Source organism: Chiloscyllium plagiosum, unplaced genomic scaffold, assembly GCF_037043375.1.
Source record: "Chiloscyllium plagiosum isolate Xiang-an unplaced genomic scaffold, Cpla_swu_hap1 HiC_scaffold_37, whole genome shotgun sequence".
NCBI classification, from domain to species: domain Eukaryota; kingdom Metazoa; phylum Chordata; class Chondrichthyes; order Orectolobiformes; family Hemiscylliidae; genus Chiloscyllium; species Chiloscyllium plagiosum.
In genome coordinates this window covers 22,485,557-22,504,319 of record NW_028270175.1, presented here as the reverse complement: position 1 = coordinate 22,504,319, position 18,763 = coordinate 22,485,557, and the positions used below count along the sequence as shown (strand labels likewise).

General features: G+C 39.8%; 1 protein-coding gene across 8 annotated transcripts in view; it reads right to left on the bottom strand.

Moving 5' to 3' along the window:
• The window catches only part of ubr4 (ubiquitin protein ligase E3 component n-recognin 4), a 202,298-nt gene extending 184,442 nt beyond the window's left edge, over positions 1 to 17,856 (bottom strand). For 5 of the 8 annotated variants that reach the window (XM_043675848.2, XM_087980459.1, XM_087980461.1 and 2 more), the window contains exons 1-6: positions 17,585 to 17,855; positions 8,131 to 8,228; positions 6,351 to 6,454; positions 3,181 to 3,310; positions 2,924 to 3,063; positions 1,475 to 1,577 (exon numbers count right to left, since the gene is read on the bottom strand). In XM_043675848.2, the coding sequence (XP_043531783.1) occupies positions 1,475 to 1,577; positions 2,924 to 3,063; positions 3,181 to 3,310; positions 6,351 to 6,454; positions 8,131 to 8,228; positions 17,585 to 17,718 (709 nt within the window). In that variant the 5' untranslated portion in view covers positions 17,719 to 17,855. Of the gene's footprint in view, positions 1 to 1,474; positions 1,578 to 2,923; positions 3,064 to 3,180; positions 3,311 to 6,350; positions 6,455 to 8,130; positions 8,229 to 17,584 lie in introns of all 8 variants that reach the window. The other 3 variants (XM_043675853.2, XM_043675854.2, XM_087980458.1) reach the window with 2 other exon arrangements.
• Between the last annotated feature and the right edge of the window lie 907 nt (positions 17,857 to 18,763).

Here is an 18,763-nt window from a genome sequence, read left to right as displayed (position 1 = left end):
GGTACAACTGTCTTCTTGACCAAAGAATTCAGATATTCTTCACTCTTTATATGTTCAAGAGTTCCTATGTTACATCAGGCTCAACAACTGAGCAGGAATGATTCACAAGGTCAATATTACCCAAACACAACAGACGTAACATCCACAGATAGCAACACTCTGCATTACGATCACGTTGCCAGAAGAAGCCCGAAGGGCTAAAAATGGTCAACAGTTATATTTGTGAATTAACTCAGTTTATATTTAACAAAGGAACCCAGCCCAATGAGTCAAAGACACTGCCTAATGGAACATGATCTGGTCACGGGCATTATTCCTGTTCTGTGTTGAGTTAGTTGATCTCAGAGTTAGCCTCAGCATCTATAAGGAAGGAAGCAGGGGGAGAATGGGTGAAATAAAAGAGGGTGCAGTATATCTGTGAATGATGGTTGCTCGACAGTTGTTGAGAGACCTGAACTATCAGTTCTCTCTGATCATCAACTTTTCCCAAGGCTCTTCCGTTTACTATATAGTTTGCTCTAGAATTAGACTTCCCAAAACGCATCCTCACATTTGCTTAGATTGAACTCCATCTGCCACTTCTCCACCCAACTCTCCAATCTATCTATATTCTCCTGTATAGTCCCCTATACTTTCTGCTACTCCACCTATCATTGTGTCATCTGCAAACTTGATCAGACCAACAATGCCCTCTTCCAGATCATTTATGTATATCACAAACAGTGGCCCCAACAATGATCCCTGTGATACACCACTGGTCACCTTTCTCCATTTTGAGAAACTCCCTTCAACTACTACTCTCTGTCTCCTGTTGCTCAACCAGTTCTTTATCCACCGAGCTAGAACACCCTGCACAACACACGACTTCTCTTTCTCCATTAGTTTACCATGGGGAACCTTATCAAATGCCTTACTAAAGTCCATGTATATGACATCTACAGCCCTTTCTTCATCTATGGGGATGTGGGCATTGCTGCTGGCCAGTATTTATTGCTCACCCCTCGTTGCCCTTGAGGGGTAGCAGCAAGCTGCCTTCTTGAACTGCTGTAGTCCATGTGCTGCAGGGAGACTAAATTCCCTTAGGAAGGGAATTCCAAGATTTTGACCCAGTAACACTGAAGGAGTGATGATATATTTCCAAATTAGGATGGTGAGTAGTTTGGAAAGGAACTTGCAGGTGGTGATGGTCCAATGTATCTTTGGTCCTTGCCCTTCTAGATAGAACTGGTTTATAACAGGTTTAAAAGGTGTTGTAAAAGGATCTTTGACAAATGTCTGCACTAAATCTTGCAGATAGTACACACTGATGCCACTGAGTGCTGGCGGTGAAGGAAGTGAATGTTTTGAAGATACAGTAGCTTTATAACACGGATGTTTTTCACTAATATTCCTTAATTCACTGATAACAATTCTTAAGATTCACAATAAAAACTAATCTCATGAATGACTATTGGGGATTTGATTTGAATCTCACCCAGTGCTTGTAAACTGGACACATTCTGCGCAATAAAAGCACTTTTCATTTTGGCAACTGTTGCTTGATCAGTTCCAGTTTGTTCATCACTTTCACCATCCACCTGACAGATATAAAGAAATTATATAGAGATTATGAAATGGAAACAGATTAGTCAACCATCCCGGTCTGGATCATTCCTAACCCCTTTCCCTACAAGAGCAGTCTTTCTAACTGGCCATTCGGGCCACTGAGTCCACTCTGCCATTCAGTCATGGCTGATGGGCATTTCAACTCCACTTACTGCACTCTCTCTGTCGCCCTTAATTCCTTGTGAGATCAAAAATTTATCAATCCCTGCCTTGAAGACATTTAACATCCCGACCTCCACTGCGCTCCATGGCAATGAATTCCACTAATCTAATCTAAGGACATCCCCCTACTTGCCTTCAACCATCCTTTAAACATTCAGAGTTAATTATACTCAGGTAAAAGATCACCAAATATACAATATCAATATATTTGGAACCAAGTTGCAATGCACAAAATATTGCATTGTTATCTTCTACCTGGCTTCAAAAACAAGCTTGATAGTTGAAACAGGCATTTATTGACAAGGTTTGAGGAAACTTTGATCCAGTTCCCAGTAGGTACAAGTCCATGCCACAATACAGCTAATTATTGAGCACTAACTTCCATTTAACTGGCACAAATTCAAGAAAATAGCACAAGTGACAAATATTGCATTAGCACAGTGAAATTTCTCCTGCAATATAGAATGCATGATCTTTGAATTTGAAAAGTTGGGTTGGATGGAGTTAAGAAACAGATTATCAATTATCCAATCAAAATTTCAGACAAGATCAATGGCTTCCTGCTCCTATGCTGGGAGAAGGGGTCTTTACCCTACAGAACACTATCCACAGATCTTCATGCTGACAGTGTGAAAACTATAAAACTTTTTTGCTTCCTAAAATTCCTACCCTTAAATACATCACTACAATCTTTATAAGTTTTGAAAGTTTAAAGGCACAAGCGCTGTTTCAGTAGTAATATTTAATAAAATCACCCTTGCATTGAGCCAAGTTTGTTTAGAGCTTATCTTCATAAATTTATTCCAAACGGATGTTATTTTTTTCCTGCCAGCACTGAAGTGTGGTATCCCTTAACTATGCCCCATCGGCATCACACCTTTAATGATGCTCCATAGTATCTTAAATCCCAGGTATGCTCCACACAGGACACTGTATTTTCATTTCACAGTCATTAACAGGTAATATTTCCTCCAAATTCCTGTTGTACGCATGGCCAGTTTCGAGAATGGCACAATCCCTTTAAAACTGACACATGGTCACGCATGTAAGCGCCACAAAAGAAATCATTACTTGTGCTCAGCACACTATAACCATACAACCTAGAGGGAACAACGTTAATGTGAAAAGATGTAGAATTTATTTCCCAAATCCATACCTGAACAACCGGAGAAGGGGCAGATGAGGCTGACACATCTAGGTCAAACACTGAAGTTAATTGGCTTAAAAAATTCATTTGCACTTCTTTCTGTCTGAGTTCAGGTGTCACTGGAGAGACAGACTCTTTCTGATCCTCCACTGTGGAAAGAGATTCACTAATAAGAAAAATAATTCAGCAGAACAATCGACAATCAACTGCACAGAGATTAACCATACCCAGAGAATAATCTTTGATTATCAGAGTCATGGATTTACCATCTGAGAGAGTCTTTATTGTCATTGGAAGCTTGGCTGACTTCATCATTGCTGTGAACGTAATGATCTCAGTCCTGTCCAATCGGCTGCAACCAGTACAAAGGCCCTTGATCAAAAGGATCAGGTGTTTCTGAGGAGGAAGTAGCGACAATAACAATGACAGGATTAAAAAAAAGAACATGTTATATACATAGAGTCCAAATAATCTAACATAAGCTTAGGAAAAATCTTTCTATTCAGACAAAGCTTCTCAAGGTTCCTGTTGATTGCTTTCCATTTCATTATCTTTTCATCTTTCTTACTGTTTATTTTCCTACAGCTAGTTTGCTTGGGATATTCAGACATTTCTCTGAGGTACCAAGTTTCATATCTTAGAAAGCTCTTCAATCATTGGCAACATCTCCAAACCCAATCTCGTTCTTGCTCTATTTCTCATACATGTTCCTTCTAGCTGAGGTCATTGCCAACCAGGGTTACCATGACTTAATGCACTATTCACCTCTAATCAGCAAACTAAAACCATTGAGACTTCCTTATTTTTATTTTTCAGTCATTCACTTATATACTCAACCAGCTATCATAAAGCTATAACAGAAGTTACTGAGATTGGTGCATAATGTCTCCTTAAGTACATATCTTTAACATAACAAAACATCTCAGTCCAGATCTGAACAGAGGAAATAAGTTAAGGAGGTGGCTTTAGCAACTGGCAGCTTTTAAACGAGGCTTCTGCAGGTTTGGAGAGATGCAACAAAAGAAGGAACTTCTGCGGGTTGGTTAAATGTAGGACTATTAGGAATAAACAGGTCATACAAGATCTCAACATTCTGCTACTCAATTAGATCTCAACTTATCTGCATCTTGATTCAATTTTCTGGTTTTCATTTTACTTGTCTTCATAGCTTAACTTAAAAAAAACTAGTGTTCTCAGTCTTGACACCTCCAACTGACCTTTAGCATCCAGGTTTTTGGGGTAGCAGGTTAAGTTTGATGTGAGAAAATAAAAAGTTCTAGATTTGTACTAAAAACAAAAATTAATGTTAAAACCAACTTAGTAGGTCAGATAGTATCTGTGGAAAAAAACAAAGTTAACATTTCAGGTCACAACTTTCTTCAGAACCATTTGTACTGTTGTCTAAATTTACTTGACGACAGGTCATAAAAAGGAACTTTTCAGCAACCAATCCCTACAATTAAACACTCGAGCTCCAGAATGATTCTGATCAACATATGTTGCATATCTCAAAAGGTGAATACATCTTTCCTGAGGAATGCTGCCCAAAATTGTACAGGACCTGACTAAGGCTCATTTCAGCAGATGCATAACTTCCATCCTTTGAGATACAGAGCAGTAGTCCAGTAGACTTTGATGGCTTTTTGTCACTGTCTACAAAACACTGATTATATGGAATGCAGTAAACAAAGCAGACTGAATGGAGAGTGCACTGTAGAAAGCAGGACTGGATGTATCTGCAGAGACAAGGACAGCAAGGCCAAGGATTCCAGATCATATGCTGATCGATAGATGTTCAAACAGGGAGGCATGGACCTAGTGGTACTATCGATAGACTGTTAATCTAGAGATACCATATTGATTTGGGGATCCAGGTTCGCATCTCACCATGGCAGATGGTGGGAATTGGATTCAATTGAACGAAATCTGTGATGACCATGAAACCAATGTCAAGAGTCAGGAAAAATCCAGATCCAGAGAAAGTGTGGTCATTTCTTAACTGCCCTCTGGGCAATAAATACTGGCATCGTCAGTGACAGCCATATCCTATGAATAAGTAAAAAAAAAAAATCGGCAAGAATGGAGTAATATGCAAATGAGACATAAGGATCAGGTGCAATTAGAAATCTGAATCAGTTTGAATTTATATAGAACAAAACTTGTTTATTGTTAATTTGGTGACAAGAACTTTAGAACCTGAAGAATAGAAAGAAAAATGTCAAACCTCCTTGGAAATTGAATTTGTTGCAGGAGAATGACAGAGTTGCCAATACAATATCTCCACTCAAGAAGAATGGAAGCGAGAAACAAAAAGCACCAGCTGTTTAGATTAATAATGGATCATTTTGTTGAGTCCATGTTAATTTGGAAAACCTAGCCGACAGCAAACAATTAAGAACAGCCAACAATAATTGGCATAAGATTTGGGAGGTTTGTGAAAGAAAGGAATTTTTGAAACTTCCTTTCTCTCTTAGATAATCTGAGCACATAAGAACGAGGAGCTGGAGTAGGTATTTCAGTACCCCCTAGCTTGTTCTGCCATTTGATATGATCATGGCTGATTTCATCTCAGCCCCAACCTCAACTCCTTGCCCAATCTCCATAACTTTCAACCCATTAACTAAAGATCTGATAGCTTCTTGAATTTACTCAATGTCCAGCATCCACTGCACTTAGATATTGAATTCTACAGATTCACAACCCCTTGGGACAAGTAATTTCTCATCTTTGTTTTAAAGCTGCTATAACTTAGCATAAACCTTTTGACCTCCCATTCTACAGAAGGAAACATCCTTTCAAACATCTACTTTGTCAAACCACTTCAGCACCTTATATAACTCGACTGGATCGCCTCTCAATTCTTCTAAATTCCAGAGTGTGTAGAGCTAACTTGCTCAATCTCTCTTCATAAAGAGAGACCCATTTCTAGAATCAATCTAGCGAATCTCCTCTGAACTGCCTCCAATATATCCCTCCTCAAGTAAGGGAAGTAAGAAGATGATTTAGCCTAAGAGACAGGTAATTGTTTTGAAGTTGTCAGTGCTGCCATTAACTAGCTAGCTGTCCACTGCACCTGACCATCCTGATTTATGAATGTGAGGTCAAACATTATATCAGGGAAGAATTAGGATTTTACAATTATGAAAGTTGTGAACGTTCTGGAGAAACTGTCAAATGATCAAGTATGTAGCTAAGTAACATTTTCCATTCTTCCCCACACTCTGTCGAGACACACTGGTACCACAATATCAAATCTCACATCAGCAAGGAGCAACAGCGGGAAGGAGGAGGAGGAGAGGATGAAAAGAGGGGAGGAGCAGAGGGAGAAAGAAAAAAATAATAGAACTGAGACAGAGGGAACAGGACAAAGAAAGAGAAAAAGAAATTTAAAAAAGGGAGAGACAGACAGAGAGACCCAGAGGTTTTAATTCATTACCTGTGAAACAGCACATGCCTCATCTGGATTCTCAAGGCGCATCAATGAGAATTCAATCAGGATTTTACATGCAGCTGCAACAGACAACAGCTGATTCCTAGGAACTATAGATATTGGAAATAAGATAGATTAGCATTGGATACTTGGTATTTCCAAAACATTAAGTATTTTAAGGACTAATGTTATGGGCTAGGTCAGACCCATCAAAACATGCTTAAGCAGGCAGCCCAGACCATAACTTTGCAATTTGTTTCCGTAAGTGTACAGTGAAAATTACCCAGAGTAAGTTAACGAGGCTGGCTACCAGGTTTTAAAAGAGAAAAATGTATTCACTAAATAACACAATGAAACACAAATAACAGAATAAAGAACCCCTACAGAACTTAGTCTACCAAAACTAGACTTAATTATGCTGTTCCAAATGTACACAACAATCCCAACAATCCTTTAAAACACAGTAAAAACAAATGGATCAGATGCTTACAGGTTGAGGTTAGAAGGGCAGAAAGAGAAAGAGAGGGAGAGGGAGTTTTTTTTAGCAATCTGTTTCCACACAGCTCACTGTTGAACTCCTCACTAGTTATAGAGTCATTGAGATGTACAGCATGGAAAAAGATCTCTGGACTGAAATGCTCACCTAGAGAGCTGACCACTCCCCTATCATTGTACAGGTCACTTCTAAAACATGACCACTTTGGCATGAACTCTCATCTGTTTACATATAAACAAAAGGCCTCTCAAAATCCTTTTCATCTCTGTACCAAACTAGTCTAATCGGAGCCCAGACAGTTTAGACCCCTCTGAAAGAAAATCAAGGACACAGTATCCTGGAGAAAAGGAACAGCTTTTAGAAAAAAGGGACCAGCTTTGTGACACTAACAACTGAAAAATGTTTTACTCTTCTCTATTAGCCTGGAGCAATCTTCTCAATGCAAAACATTTGAGTGGGACTAATTGGTTGATTCTTTCAAAGAGCTGACACAGGCATAGCCTCGTAGAATTGCAGAAACAGGCAATTTCCCATCGCCAATCCACCTAAACTGCATACCTTTGAACTGTGGGAGGAAACCTGAGCACCCGTAGGAAACTCATGCAAACATGGGGAAACGTGCAAACTTAAAGTCACCCGAGGATGGAATTGAACCTGGCACTGAGGCATCAGTGCAAACCACTGAGACAGGGTGCCACCCCAAGTCAAATCAGATAAGAACAGAAGATGACAGATTGAGTTTGGTTTGTATGTTGAGCGTCCAGTAACTTGATGCTAAAATTGAGTTTGAAATATTGGTCATTTTGAGCAGGTTCTGGTCAGTTTGTCTGCAATGGATTACTTGGTGGGGTGGGGGGGGCAACATGGTCTAGTTTTATCTTTCAGGCATTTCATTCAAATAGCAAATCCAGCTTTCTGCAGCAAGATGACAGGCTATCTTACTTCAACAAATGCTGAACCTCCTGTGCTCATGATTCTGTTTTAATCTGTGAAAAAATATATCCAAAAACATTTGAACTACTCAAAATACAACCAAGTGCTGCAAAAATGTTACTGTGCTGAAGGGGGCAAACCCAGACGTGCCAATTGCCTACATTTTTATTATATTCTTATCACACCACTGCCTTATGCTGCAATCATAGTGCCCTCCTGAATTTCACCCCGATTTGGGATATTCTAAACACAAAAGCAGGACAAAATTGAGATTCACGATTTCAGACAGGCAAGCGGTAGTTTCTTTAATCATAACTTTAAACTGTATTACTTAAAGAAACAATTAGAAACACCTACTCTGTGCACAGACTGTTGAGATGTAATGTGCAGAAAGCGCCACAAATGAGGAGTAGAAGGGTTCATATTGCTTGTCATGATGCAGAATCTGCTTCTCACTGAAACACAAAACAATCAAGTTATAAGCTTCAAATCAACAGAAGTACAAACTAACCAACCAAGTGAAAAAAATACAATGGGTCACTTCAGTATTCATATTTCAAAATAATCAATTCCCTTCAAACTATATTCCATCACTAGTTCAGAAGAGAGTCATAATGCAGCTTAAGCTTTACAATACCATCAATCAGCAAAAAGGCTTTTTGATTTGGGCTCAGGAAGCGCATAATACAATAAAGGCAATTTTTTTCTTTATTCCTTCAGAACTACCATTTATTGTTCATCTCAAATTGCCCTAGAAAGGTGGTGGTGAGCTGCCTTCTTGGACTGCTGCAGTACCTGGGGTATAATGATACTGCAGTACTGTTAGTAAGCAAGTTCTACGATTTTGATATGGCAAGCAAAAGAATGACAATATCGTCCCACGGCAAGATGGTGACAGGATCAGAGAAGAATTTGCAGGTGATGATGTTCCATGCACCTACTGCTCTTCTCCTTTTCAGTGGCTGAGATCATAGATTTGGGAGGTGCTTTTGAAGGAGACTTGGTTAATGACAACACTGCTGTCACTGTGTCAAAATGCAGTGAGGGTTGAAGGTGGTGGATGAGGTATTAGACCAGCAGAATAATGGCGTCAAGCATTTTTTTAAAAATAGTTGCAGGTGCACCCATCCAGGCATGTAGCAAATATTCCATCACATTCCCGATTTGTAGATGGTGAACAAGATGGTTGGTTAGACAACTGATTTGCACTGCAAAGGGATGCTGACAGCATGGGTTCATTTCCTGTTGAGGTTACCACGAAGGGCTCCCCTTCTCAACCTCTCCTGTTGAGGAGTGGAGATCTGCAGGTTAAACCATCTAATGTCAGAGCATCCTGTGGCCTGGTAAAACATTGGTGATTTTACCTAAATGATGACAGGCATTAAGGAGACAGGAGGCACACCGACCCGCTCTTGCAGCCACAGTGAAATATGGCATCTCATTTTTAGATATTCCTGATACAGCTACCAGTACGCCCTCCTGCATTCTTTATTGAAATAGGACTGAGCTCTGACTTGATGGCAGATTTGGGGAATTGCTGTGCATGAAATTAAATTGCATTTGATTACAATTCTACCACTGCTGATGGCCCACTGCATGATGGATGCCCAGTTTTAAAATGCTGGATTGGTGCCTACCACCATTGTGGTAGCGCCAGATTACACAATGGAAGGTTTGTTCAACGTGAAGACTGAAGATTTATTGCCCAATTTGTTGATGCGTTGAATTGTAGAACTGAGAGTAGCCCATGTGGTGATGTTATTCTTCTAATGGTAACAGAAGATCATCCTGGATCCAATTCAGCAACTATGACAGAACAAGACATTGCTGTGAATGCTTGATCTAAGAAGCAAAAGCAAACTTGGGTGTTAACAGTTCTGCCGTACCAAACTTACCAGTATCCTTTTCAGTGACTGAGATCAAAATAACTGCTGCAGTTGCAGTTTGAACAGTACAATTAGTGAATCCAGTGTCCAGGACAAATTACACAAATGTCTCTGCCCAAATGGAGTCAAGTTTTTCAAGTGCTCTTTAATCCATATCAAACAACACAAGCAGTGAGTATTCCATCATGCTCCTTATTGTGATTGGCAATTTGTGAAGAGCGTTTGTGCGTCAAGAGCTGAGCTACTCACAAGAATACCAGTCTTTGACCCTATCTTGTAAAAGGGATAAGATTGGTTTTGTCTACAGTGAACCCAAAACTTTTTATGGTCAAGAATCAAAGAGGATAAAGTCTTTGAAACTAATGTGAGAGAGTTGAGTTTTCTTTAATTGGAAATTATTACCTATCACTCTCAACTTGACTGTCAATCAGGTTTTGTTGTAGCCTAGCATAAGTTACTCCTTTGTCAGAAGAGATATGAATGATGTTGGAGTGAATGGAAAAGAACTTTTATAGTTTCTCTTGACATTTGCTAATACAGAGCTAGAACATTACTGTGACATTCATTCACTGGTTCACTTTTCAAGACAATGACCTGATCAGTCAAATCTGCCTGGCTGTTAACTGTCAATCAGCATTAATGGGGACATTCTCCTCAGCAACGTTTCTACTGGAGTTGACTTGCCAAACAATCAGCAGCCTCCTCTCATGCAGTATAATTGTCAGTTGCCCCTTCAAACCTGGTGCTCTTGCATGTTGTGACAAGTGCAAGATGAAAAGTTTGACAAAATGTGCCTTTTTTTAAAGCAATATTCAAGTTAGCCTTCATTTAAAACTCCTAATGTATTTCCACAAAACTGCACCTTAAGCAAAAGTGTACTAAAGAAAATCTCTCAGAAGAATTCCTCTAGTAATAGGGGTTGTTTCCTGATCTGTAATTCTTACACTTGAAAGTGGAAGCTGGCAAGGAAAAGGGAGGGGAAAACAGTGAGTTGCAAATGAGGGGTGGTGATCAAGTGGGAGATGAGGGACTTTGAGTCAATCGATGGTAAGAGTTTGAAAGAAACTGACTGAAAATTTGCAGTTACAATACAGATTATGACGTGTGCAGTAATCATGCTGAAATGAAAGTGAAGCAGAGCTATTCAGGCAGTTTCCCTTACTTACAATCTAAGAAATCAGGTTTTTGACAGGGAACAAATACATAAAGAATGTGATGTGATTGCTATTCATTGGCAATCAAGAAAAGTCCCAGTGATCACTATTTGTTCTCAATTTATTTAACATTTGCAGAGCTTCAACAAGTAGAATATCACACAAGGCCCTTTTTAAGGGATACAAGCCTTTATTAGAGTTCGGGTAGCGTCAGATTTGTTTCAATGGATCCTGAAGCTACTCTTTATCAACAACAAACTAGTTTGAAAGCTGGAGAATACTTATGCCAAGAGCAATATGTGGACAGTTGCACATCGAGCTTCAGCTAAATGCATGTCTAACATGTAAAAGAAAGTGTCACTGGGCATATCTCAGTATTCCCATGAGAACCTTAATTTGTGAATTTATTGCACAAAGGAACCTCGATTATCTGATGGACACAGGCGGGGAGCATTTTGTTTGGTTAACTGAATTCCAGATAATTGAATGCCGGATAACATACTTTAGTCAAGCATCGGGACCTTGCGATCTTGCAGGATAATCCGATATTTGAATAATTGAATGCCGGATAATATAGGTTCCTCTGTAAATTGTTAATCACTTTAACCATGTGAGTGGTTACTAAATTGTAAAACATTAAAACATTAAACTGTGAAGTATATTTATCTATATTACATGATGTTGGTAAGGCATCTCCTAAAATGTGCGCATGTTGCGAACACAAAGGGAATGGGGTATAAAAATATAGAAAGTCTGGCTAAAACAATACAAGGTAGTAGCAAGACTACAGTTGGAATGCTGCAGATTGGACCCCTCATTGAAGGAAAGATCAACTAGCATTGGAAACAGGTCAGAGAAACTTCATTAGGTAGATTGAGATTTGGAGAGATGGTCTTACGAGGAGAAGTTGAGTAGGTTAAACCTGTACTCATTGAAATATAGAAGATTGAGAGACAAGATTCTTAGGACCTTGCCAAGCTAGATGCAGAGAAGTTATTTCTCCTGGTGGTGGAGTCTAGTACTACACAGCATAATCTCAGAATAGAGCAGAGGTGGGGAGGAATTTATTCTGAGGATTGTACCAGAGGGATCATTTCATACATTCAATATTGAAATAAGATTTTTAAATTAGGAAGGGAATCAAATGCTGCGGAGAAAAGGCAGGAAGATGAAGTTTAAAATCAGATCAGCCATGATCTTATTGAAGGGCAGAGCAGACTTAATGGGCCGAATGGTCCATTTCTGTTCCTACATCCTATGTCTAAGAAGAGAGGTGGTTGCCAATCAAATCCTCAAGCCTGTTCCCCAAAACTAGGTCATGACTGAAATGTACCTCAATTCCACTAACCTGCCTTTACTCCATATCTTGATCTCTTTAGCTCAAAAATCTACAGTCTTTAAAATTTAAACTAGATTCCAATGGCTAAGTCAACATTCCTATACTGACAACTGTGAGCAATTTCATTTGGACAACATTGATCTTGCATATTTTAAGTTTAATGCAGGGCTTCTCTTTGAGGTACTCTAACAAAAATTACAGCCCAAGATTCTTGATGCTTGGCTGCCTCAGATCAAAGAATTACATCTAAAGCTGATCAAAGATGACAACGACTGCTGCAGTGGTTTGCATTCTTGAAATATGTCACAGAAAACACAATCAATGGCAGCTGAAATACAAGGCAATGTCCTGGATCAAAGGGTTTAACCTTTAGGGTTTTGCACTAGTAAGTGATGCAAAGCAGATGATGGGCTATAAATGCCAATCCTTGCTTGCAATAATCGTATTTCAAGAACGAATTAAATAAAAATCATGATAATGCCTGTGCCTTTCTACTCTGGACGCACAGATTGGAAATAACTTGTACATTAATAGTAATTTTCAACATCTTACAAAACTCTTTCCAGCACGAAGCAGGTATTGCTATAATGCAAGATACCTGACAATCAATCAATTTGCACACAAATCTCCCATAAGCAACATTAAAAAATGGCCACTAAATGCTATTTTCATGCTGTTGGTTAAGAAATAATATCATCCAGGACTTGAGGAGAACAATCCTACACCTCTTCAAAAAGAACTATCAGATGTTTACATCCACCCAAGACAGCACACAAGGCCTTAACCAACGCAATAGTATCAATTTCATTTCAACAATAGTCCAAAGAAAGTAGGTGCCATACTGACACGAGTGTCACAAATGTATTCTTCTGTAGCATGCATTTTTCAGAGTATTTACAGACTTTGCAGTTGGTTCCACAAGTAGTCACTGGTTCCAAATCAGAGGATAATTAGTGTTTTTTAACACCGTGTCTCATCGTACCATTGTACCTGGAAAAGCTTTCGCTTCAACGAGCTATAACATCTTGCCCAAGCGAGGCAGCAAAAACACAACAACAAACCTAGTGAACAGCAATTACAAATCAAGTGGCACAACTTCCCTCGTCACAGCATTCACCAAAATAGTTCAAGTGGGAGGCAGAACAAAATAGATAAGCTCACTATCATTAACTCATTATAGTAAATGGATAGAGAAACTTCACATGAGGTTTGTGTTCTTTTTAGTATGGCAAGATTAAACTGCAAATCACTGAAGTGAATTGCAGAATCATACTGCGCTGCATATGAGCAGACACAGGAACTATGATATGCATAGTCATCTAGTTTCAATCTATTTATATTCCATATGTATTCACTCTACTATTAGTTTATTTTTCAGTTATGATTATGTAACCACACCTGTCACTAGCACACCATATGTTCAGGCTGCAAACATTTAGCAGGTGGACCACAGTTATAATTTCTGATATATTTCACAAAATAAAAAAAATACATTCACTCCAAAAACTTTAAACCAAAAAAAGTTTATTTATCCATGTTATTTCAGAACAGCGGTCATCCTTTGAACGCATCTGTTTTAACTATAATAGCTGAATGCTTGGTCTGCTTTCTTCAGGTGCATCAGAATAAGACTGTGAACTGTTGTTTTCAACAGTTTATACCATTAAATGGCCAAGTATACAGGGATGCTTACTGTTCACAATTTGTGATCAGAAACATATCGCTTTAAAAACTATAACTGGTTATGTACGTTTTGTAGGGCTGCATCAAATAGAGGGAAACTTTAAGATGGGATAATCAACTAAAATAGGCATTTACTTTGAATATAATGAGGACTCTTATGGCACAGTGGTAGTGTCCATATCTCTGAGACAGGAGGCATGACATAACATCACTGACCAAGCTGATTAGAAAATACCTAAACTAGGATTTCAACACTAATGATCAAAATTAGAGTTTATGAAAACACAGACAACCTTGTGGTAAGAAATTGCAGACTGACTCAGTTTTTCATATCAATGAGTTTGATGAAGCAGAGAAAGCTTGAAACCCAAATTTGCGAATAAAAAGGTTAGTACTAGACACTAGGTATAGTAAACTGTGTTGATGGAAACAATAAGTCACAAATCATAGTAAGTGAGTGGGGAAACATAACGATAATGGAATTAAATGTAGGCAAGAGAGATCATTTTCTTTCCATTCAAGACAAATCAGACTATTTTCTTAATGTTAAATATCAAACCGTGGAAAAGCAACAGGACTTGGATATCCAAGAGGAAAAGAAATAGCAAAAGCTAGCACATGGGTACAAAAGAACATTAGACTATTGAAATAAGCCTTTATCTGAAATGGCCTGGAATAAAGGGAAAAACATTAGGTTTCATTAATGTAGATTCCACCCGTATTCAGTTTTAGACAACCCTCAGGGAAGGGAAACAACACATTTACCAGAATGAATATCATGACATCACAGTTTAGATATTCGGTAATCAATTTGGAGACATTATCACACACCTCTGGACTCTGAGGCAGGAACACAACCACTGCAAGAACCCCCAGACGTTATGGTTTAGATATTTTCTAATCAACCTGTTCAAACATGCTGTGACACCCCTATAGAGCAGATGGGACTTGAAACCATGGCTCACAGTAGAGATACAACTACCCCAGCAAAAGAATCTTATATCATGCATTTACAGATGTTTTCTAATCAAGCTGGTCAGACAGGTTATGATGTCTCTGGGGCAGCTGAGATTTGAACTCCTGGCTCAGAGGTAGGGATGTGACCACTGCACCAAAACAGTACTAGAGATTATTATTTAGATTATGAAGGAGATTGTACAAACTTACCATCATTTGCTTTCAGTTTAGAGCCCTGACCTGACAAGAGGTGTTTAACCAAAAGGGACTTAAAAGAACAGATACAAATCTAAGTCAAATGGATGACTGGCAAACAATTATTACTATACTACCCATGCCTAAAATTCCTGACTGCCATCTCTTGCGAATACTCTCACCCTTACCCCCAACCTGTGGAACACAAGCTCCAGTATTCCTCTCCTCAACCTTTCAGGAAGAAAGGAGGAGGTTACACCCCTATCTACATCAATGGAGCGGAGGTGAAGGGAGTCAAGAGTGTCACGTTCCTAGGAGTGACAATAAACAATGATCTGTCTTCAGAGGCTAATGAAATTCAACATGTCCCGAAGTATCCTCACTAACTTGTACAAATGCACCACAGAAAGCATTGGGGTGCATCACAGTTTGGTACTGCAATTGCTCTGCCCAGGACCATAAGAAACTACACAAAGTTCTGAACACAGCGGAGACTATCACACAAGCCAACCTCCAATCCATTGACTCCACCTATACTTCTCATTGCCACAGAAAGGCAGCCAAAGAACCCTCCCACACCCGCCATATTCTCTTCCAACCTTTTCAGTCGAATATAGGATAGGTTTGTTTAACATTTTGTATCAACAGTTCAAAAACAACTTCTTCCATGCTGTTATTAGACTGCTGAATGGACCTCAGATACCAAATCTGACGTTGATCTTGCTTTTGTGCACCTCCTGTGCAGCTGTAATTTGGGATGCCTCGCTCTGTTCAATCACCCTATGATCTGTATGTCCTCATATGTTGTGATCTGCCTTGACTGTACTTAGGTAGATGTGACAATAAATCAAATTTTTCCAACTCCATTACAGCCTTTAAAATGCTCTTCAAATATCTCTCAAAATCGAGCACTTGCCTGGAAAGAGAGACCTTGCGACTAATGCCACTGGGCTATTAATCCAGAGACCCAGGTTAATCCTCTGGGGTCATGAGTTCAAATCTCACCAAATCAGCAGGTGAATTTTAAGTTCTTGATTGAAGTTTGAGTAGGTGACTAGGTGTGTAGATGAGGACAATTGATGACGTTTACATGACTTCAGTGAGGTTCTTATGGGACTGTAGTAGGGCCAGGCGGCTTGAGTTCAAATCCTACTTGCACCAGAGTTGTCATAACACGGTTGAATAGGTTGATCAGAAAATATCTAAATGGACCTCAACATTATCAAAAACCATGTCTCAAATGGCAGACTAGTTAAGAAGTTGAGCCCATGGGATCCAGGGTAATCCATCAAATTGGATCCAAAATTGGCCTACTGGCAGGAAACAGTGGGTGACAATTGAAGCGTGTCAGTAGATTTGCAGATGAGATTAAAATTGGTTATGTGGCAAATAGCAATGAGGAAAAGCTTGTATTACACGATATATGGATTTACCTTCAAAAATAAGCATTGATGCATTTTTATCTAAAACAGAATTGTGACAGGGTTAACAAGATAAGGGAGTACACAAGAAATGTTAGGACCCTAGAAGTACTGAGGATTAGAAGGACCTTGGACTGCTTATCCATAAATCCTTGTAGGCAGAAAGACATGAAGATAAAGATGGTTAAGGCAACATAAGGGGTACTTGCCTTCATTACTCAAGGCATTGAATGCAATGGCAAGAAGGTTTTAGTTGTATATATCCTTAGGCAGAAGTGCTGTGAGCAGATCTGCTCATTGTACCATAGGAAGGACATGATTGCATTACAGGGGGTTCAAAAAGAAATTCACCAGGATGCTGCCTGGATTGGGGAAATTCAGCTAAGAGAAAGATGATCAATTGGGGTTACTTTCCTTGGAGCAGGAAAGGTTGAGAATGGATCTGATTGAGGTGTACAAAGTTCTGAGGGGCATGGGGTAGGTAGGGAGAAACGTTTCCTCTTTTTCAGGTAAGGAGCAGGAGGTTCAGATGAGACTCAAAAAGAAATCTTTTCACCCAGAAGGCTGTGGATATCTGTAACTCTCTGCCCAAGAGTGGTAGAGGCAGGAGCCCTGGAGATATTTAATTAGTATTTTAGATGAACACTTGAAACGCAACAGAATCCAAGGCTACCAGCCAAGTGCAAGAAAATGGGATTAGAACAGATGGATGTTTGATGACCGGCGCAGATATGATGGAGCAAGGGGTCTTTCTATGCTGTAGAAACTGACTCTATGCTCATCACCTGCCAATAGATACTAGTTCAACTTTGAATATCCATGAAACGCCTCAGACACTTTTCTAAAAATGAAGGTGTTTCAGAAATGCAATTTTTATACATTAATAAAACAGGAGGTACATTTTACCCCAGCCCCACCCCCTCGACGCTTCGGATGCTAGAAAGTTCCCGGCTGTTCGAACAGACCGAAGGTTCTACGCTTGTCTTTTTTCCCCCCTGACTTCCGCCCCTGCCATCCTACTCAAAGTCGGGACTGAATGTGCAGCCAGTGAGTTCAAGCCTGAACGCAGAGAATTTGCGAGACTTCGGGGCCGCATTATTGGGCCCTCCCGTCCGGGAACCCTGCATCCCAACCCCTTTCCTCTCGGGCCGGTGTGTGTTCGCGCTCCTACTTTACCTATTAACGATGGAACTGAAAAGCTGAGAGATGTCCCGCGGCTCGAAGGTAGAATAGGAGGCGGCAAGGAGCGGACGGACCGCAGCACTCCAGTCCGGATCAGGTTCCGGAGCCGGGGCCGAGTTGAGCGCCATCTTCCACAGCCCTTCTGGTGCAACACACTAAACACTCCGGGCGGCCTAACACCGTTCCCCATTGGTGTGTCACACAAAACCGTCCGGTCCGCTGACCCCGGCCTGCACTGCTCAGTGGGCGCGGCCGAAACAGAGAAGCCGTCATTCTTTCCAGCAATGCTTCAGGACAGCGTATATGTAACTTCGGTAGTTTTATCAGTTTCAGTTCCGTAACCCCTAAACTCCTTACCCAAAGCACTCTCAGCGTTTTATAATCTTCAGATGAGTTCTATGACATGAAATGAATTGCCTTCTTAATTATATTTTAACCATTTCAAACACCCCATACCAGTCTTTCATAATTCACGGAATACAAGCCGATCTCTGTAACCGGTCTTTCGCAAACAAGGGGGCGGGACTGGGGCAAAACCTACCTCACACCCCCGTTTTATTCAATGTGTAAAAGCTGCATTTCCAACGCATTTTCCCCAACTTGTCCTCTTGACTTTTTCAGCCCCAGTATTATTCTTGTAAATCTGCCTCATCACGTCTAAGAATAACAATTCTTTAAAACAGAGTCCAAAGCAGCGCCTAATACAAGGTCGAACCAGCTGTCGACTGAAAACCTGCAGTTAGCAGCCATAGCAATAAAGCAACATTATGAACATGTCCTGCTTCTCCTTCCTGGCCAGTTCACAATTATGTTTTAGTTATAATCTCCCAATAACCCTCAAGGTACTTAATGTTAACTGGAAAGAGGGCTGGAAAAATGTAAAGAAATACTGCTAAAATGGGAATGTTACATTAATTATGTAAAAAGTACACTGCAGAAATTAGCCAGTGTGCAACAATGTACATTAACCATACTAGCTTCATCCCATAATTCTTGGTTGAAAGGGTCTGATGACAGTGGTAATGTCCCTAACCCTGAGCCAGCAGACCCAGGTTCACCTGATTCAAAGGTGTGTAATAAAATCTCTGAACATGTTAATTAGAAAACATCCAGAGCTCTTGGTTGTGAGAAGAATATTTGAGTTAACAGAAGTACTTATACATCAAAATACAT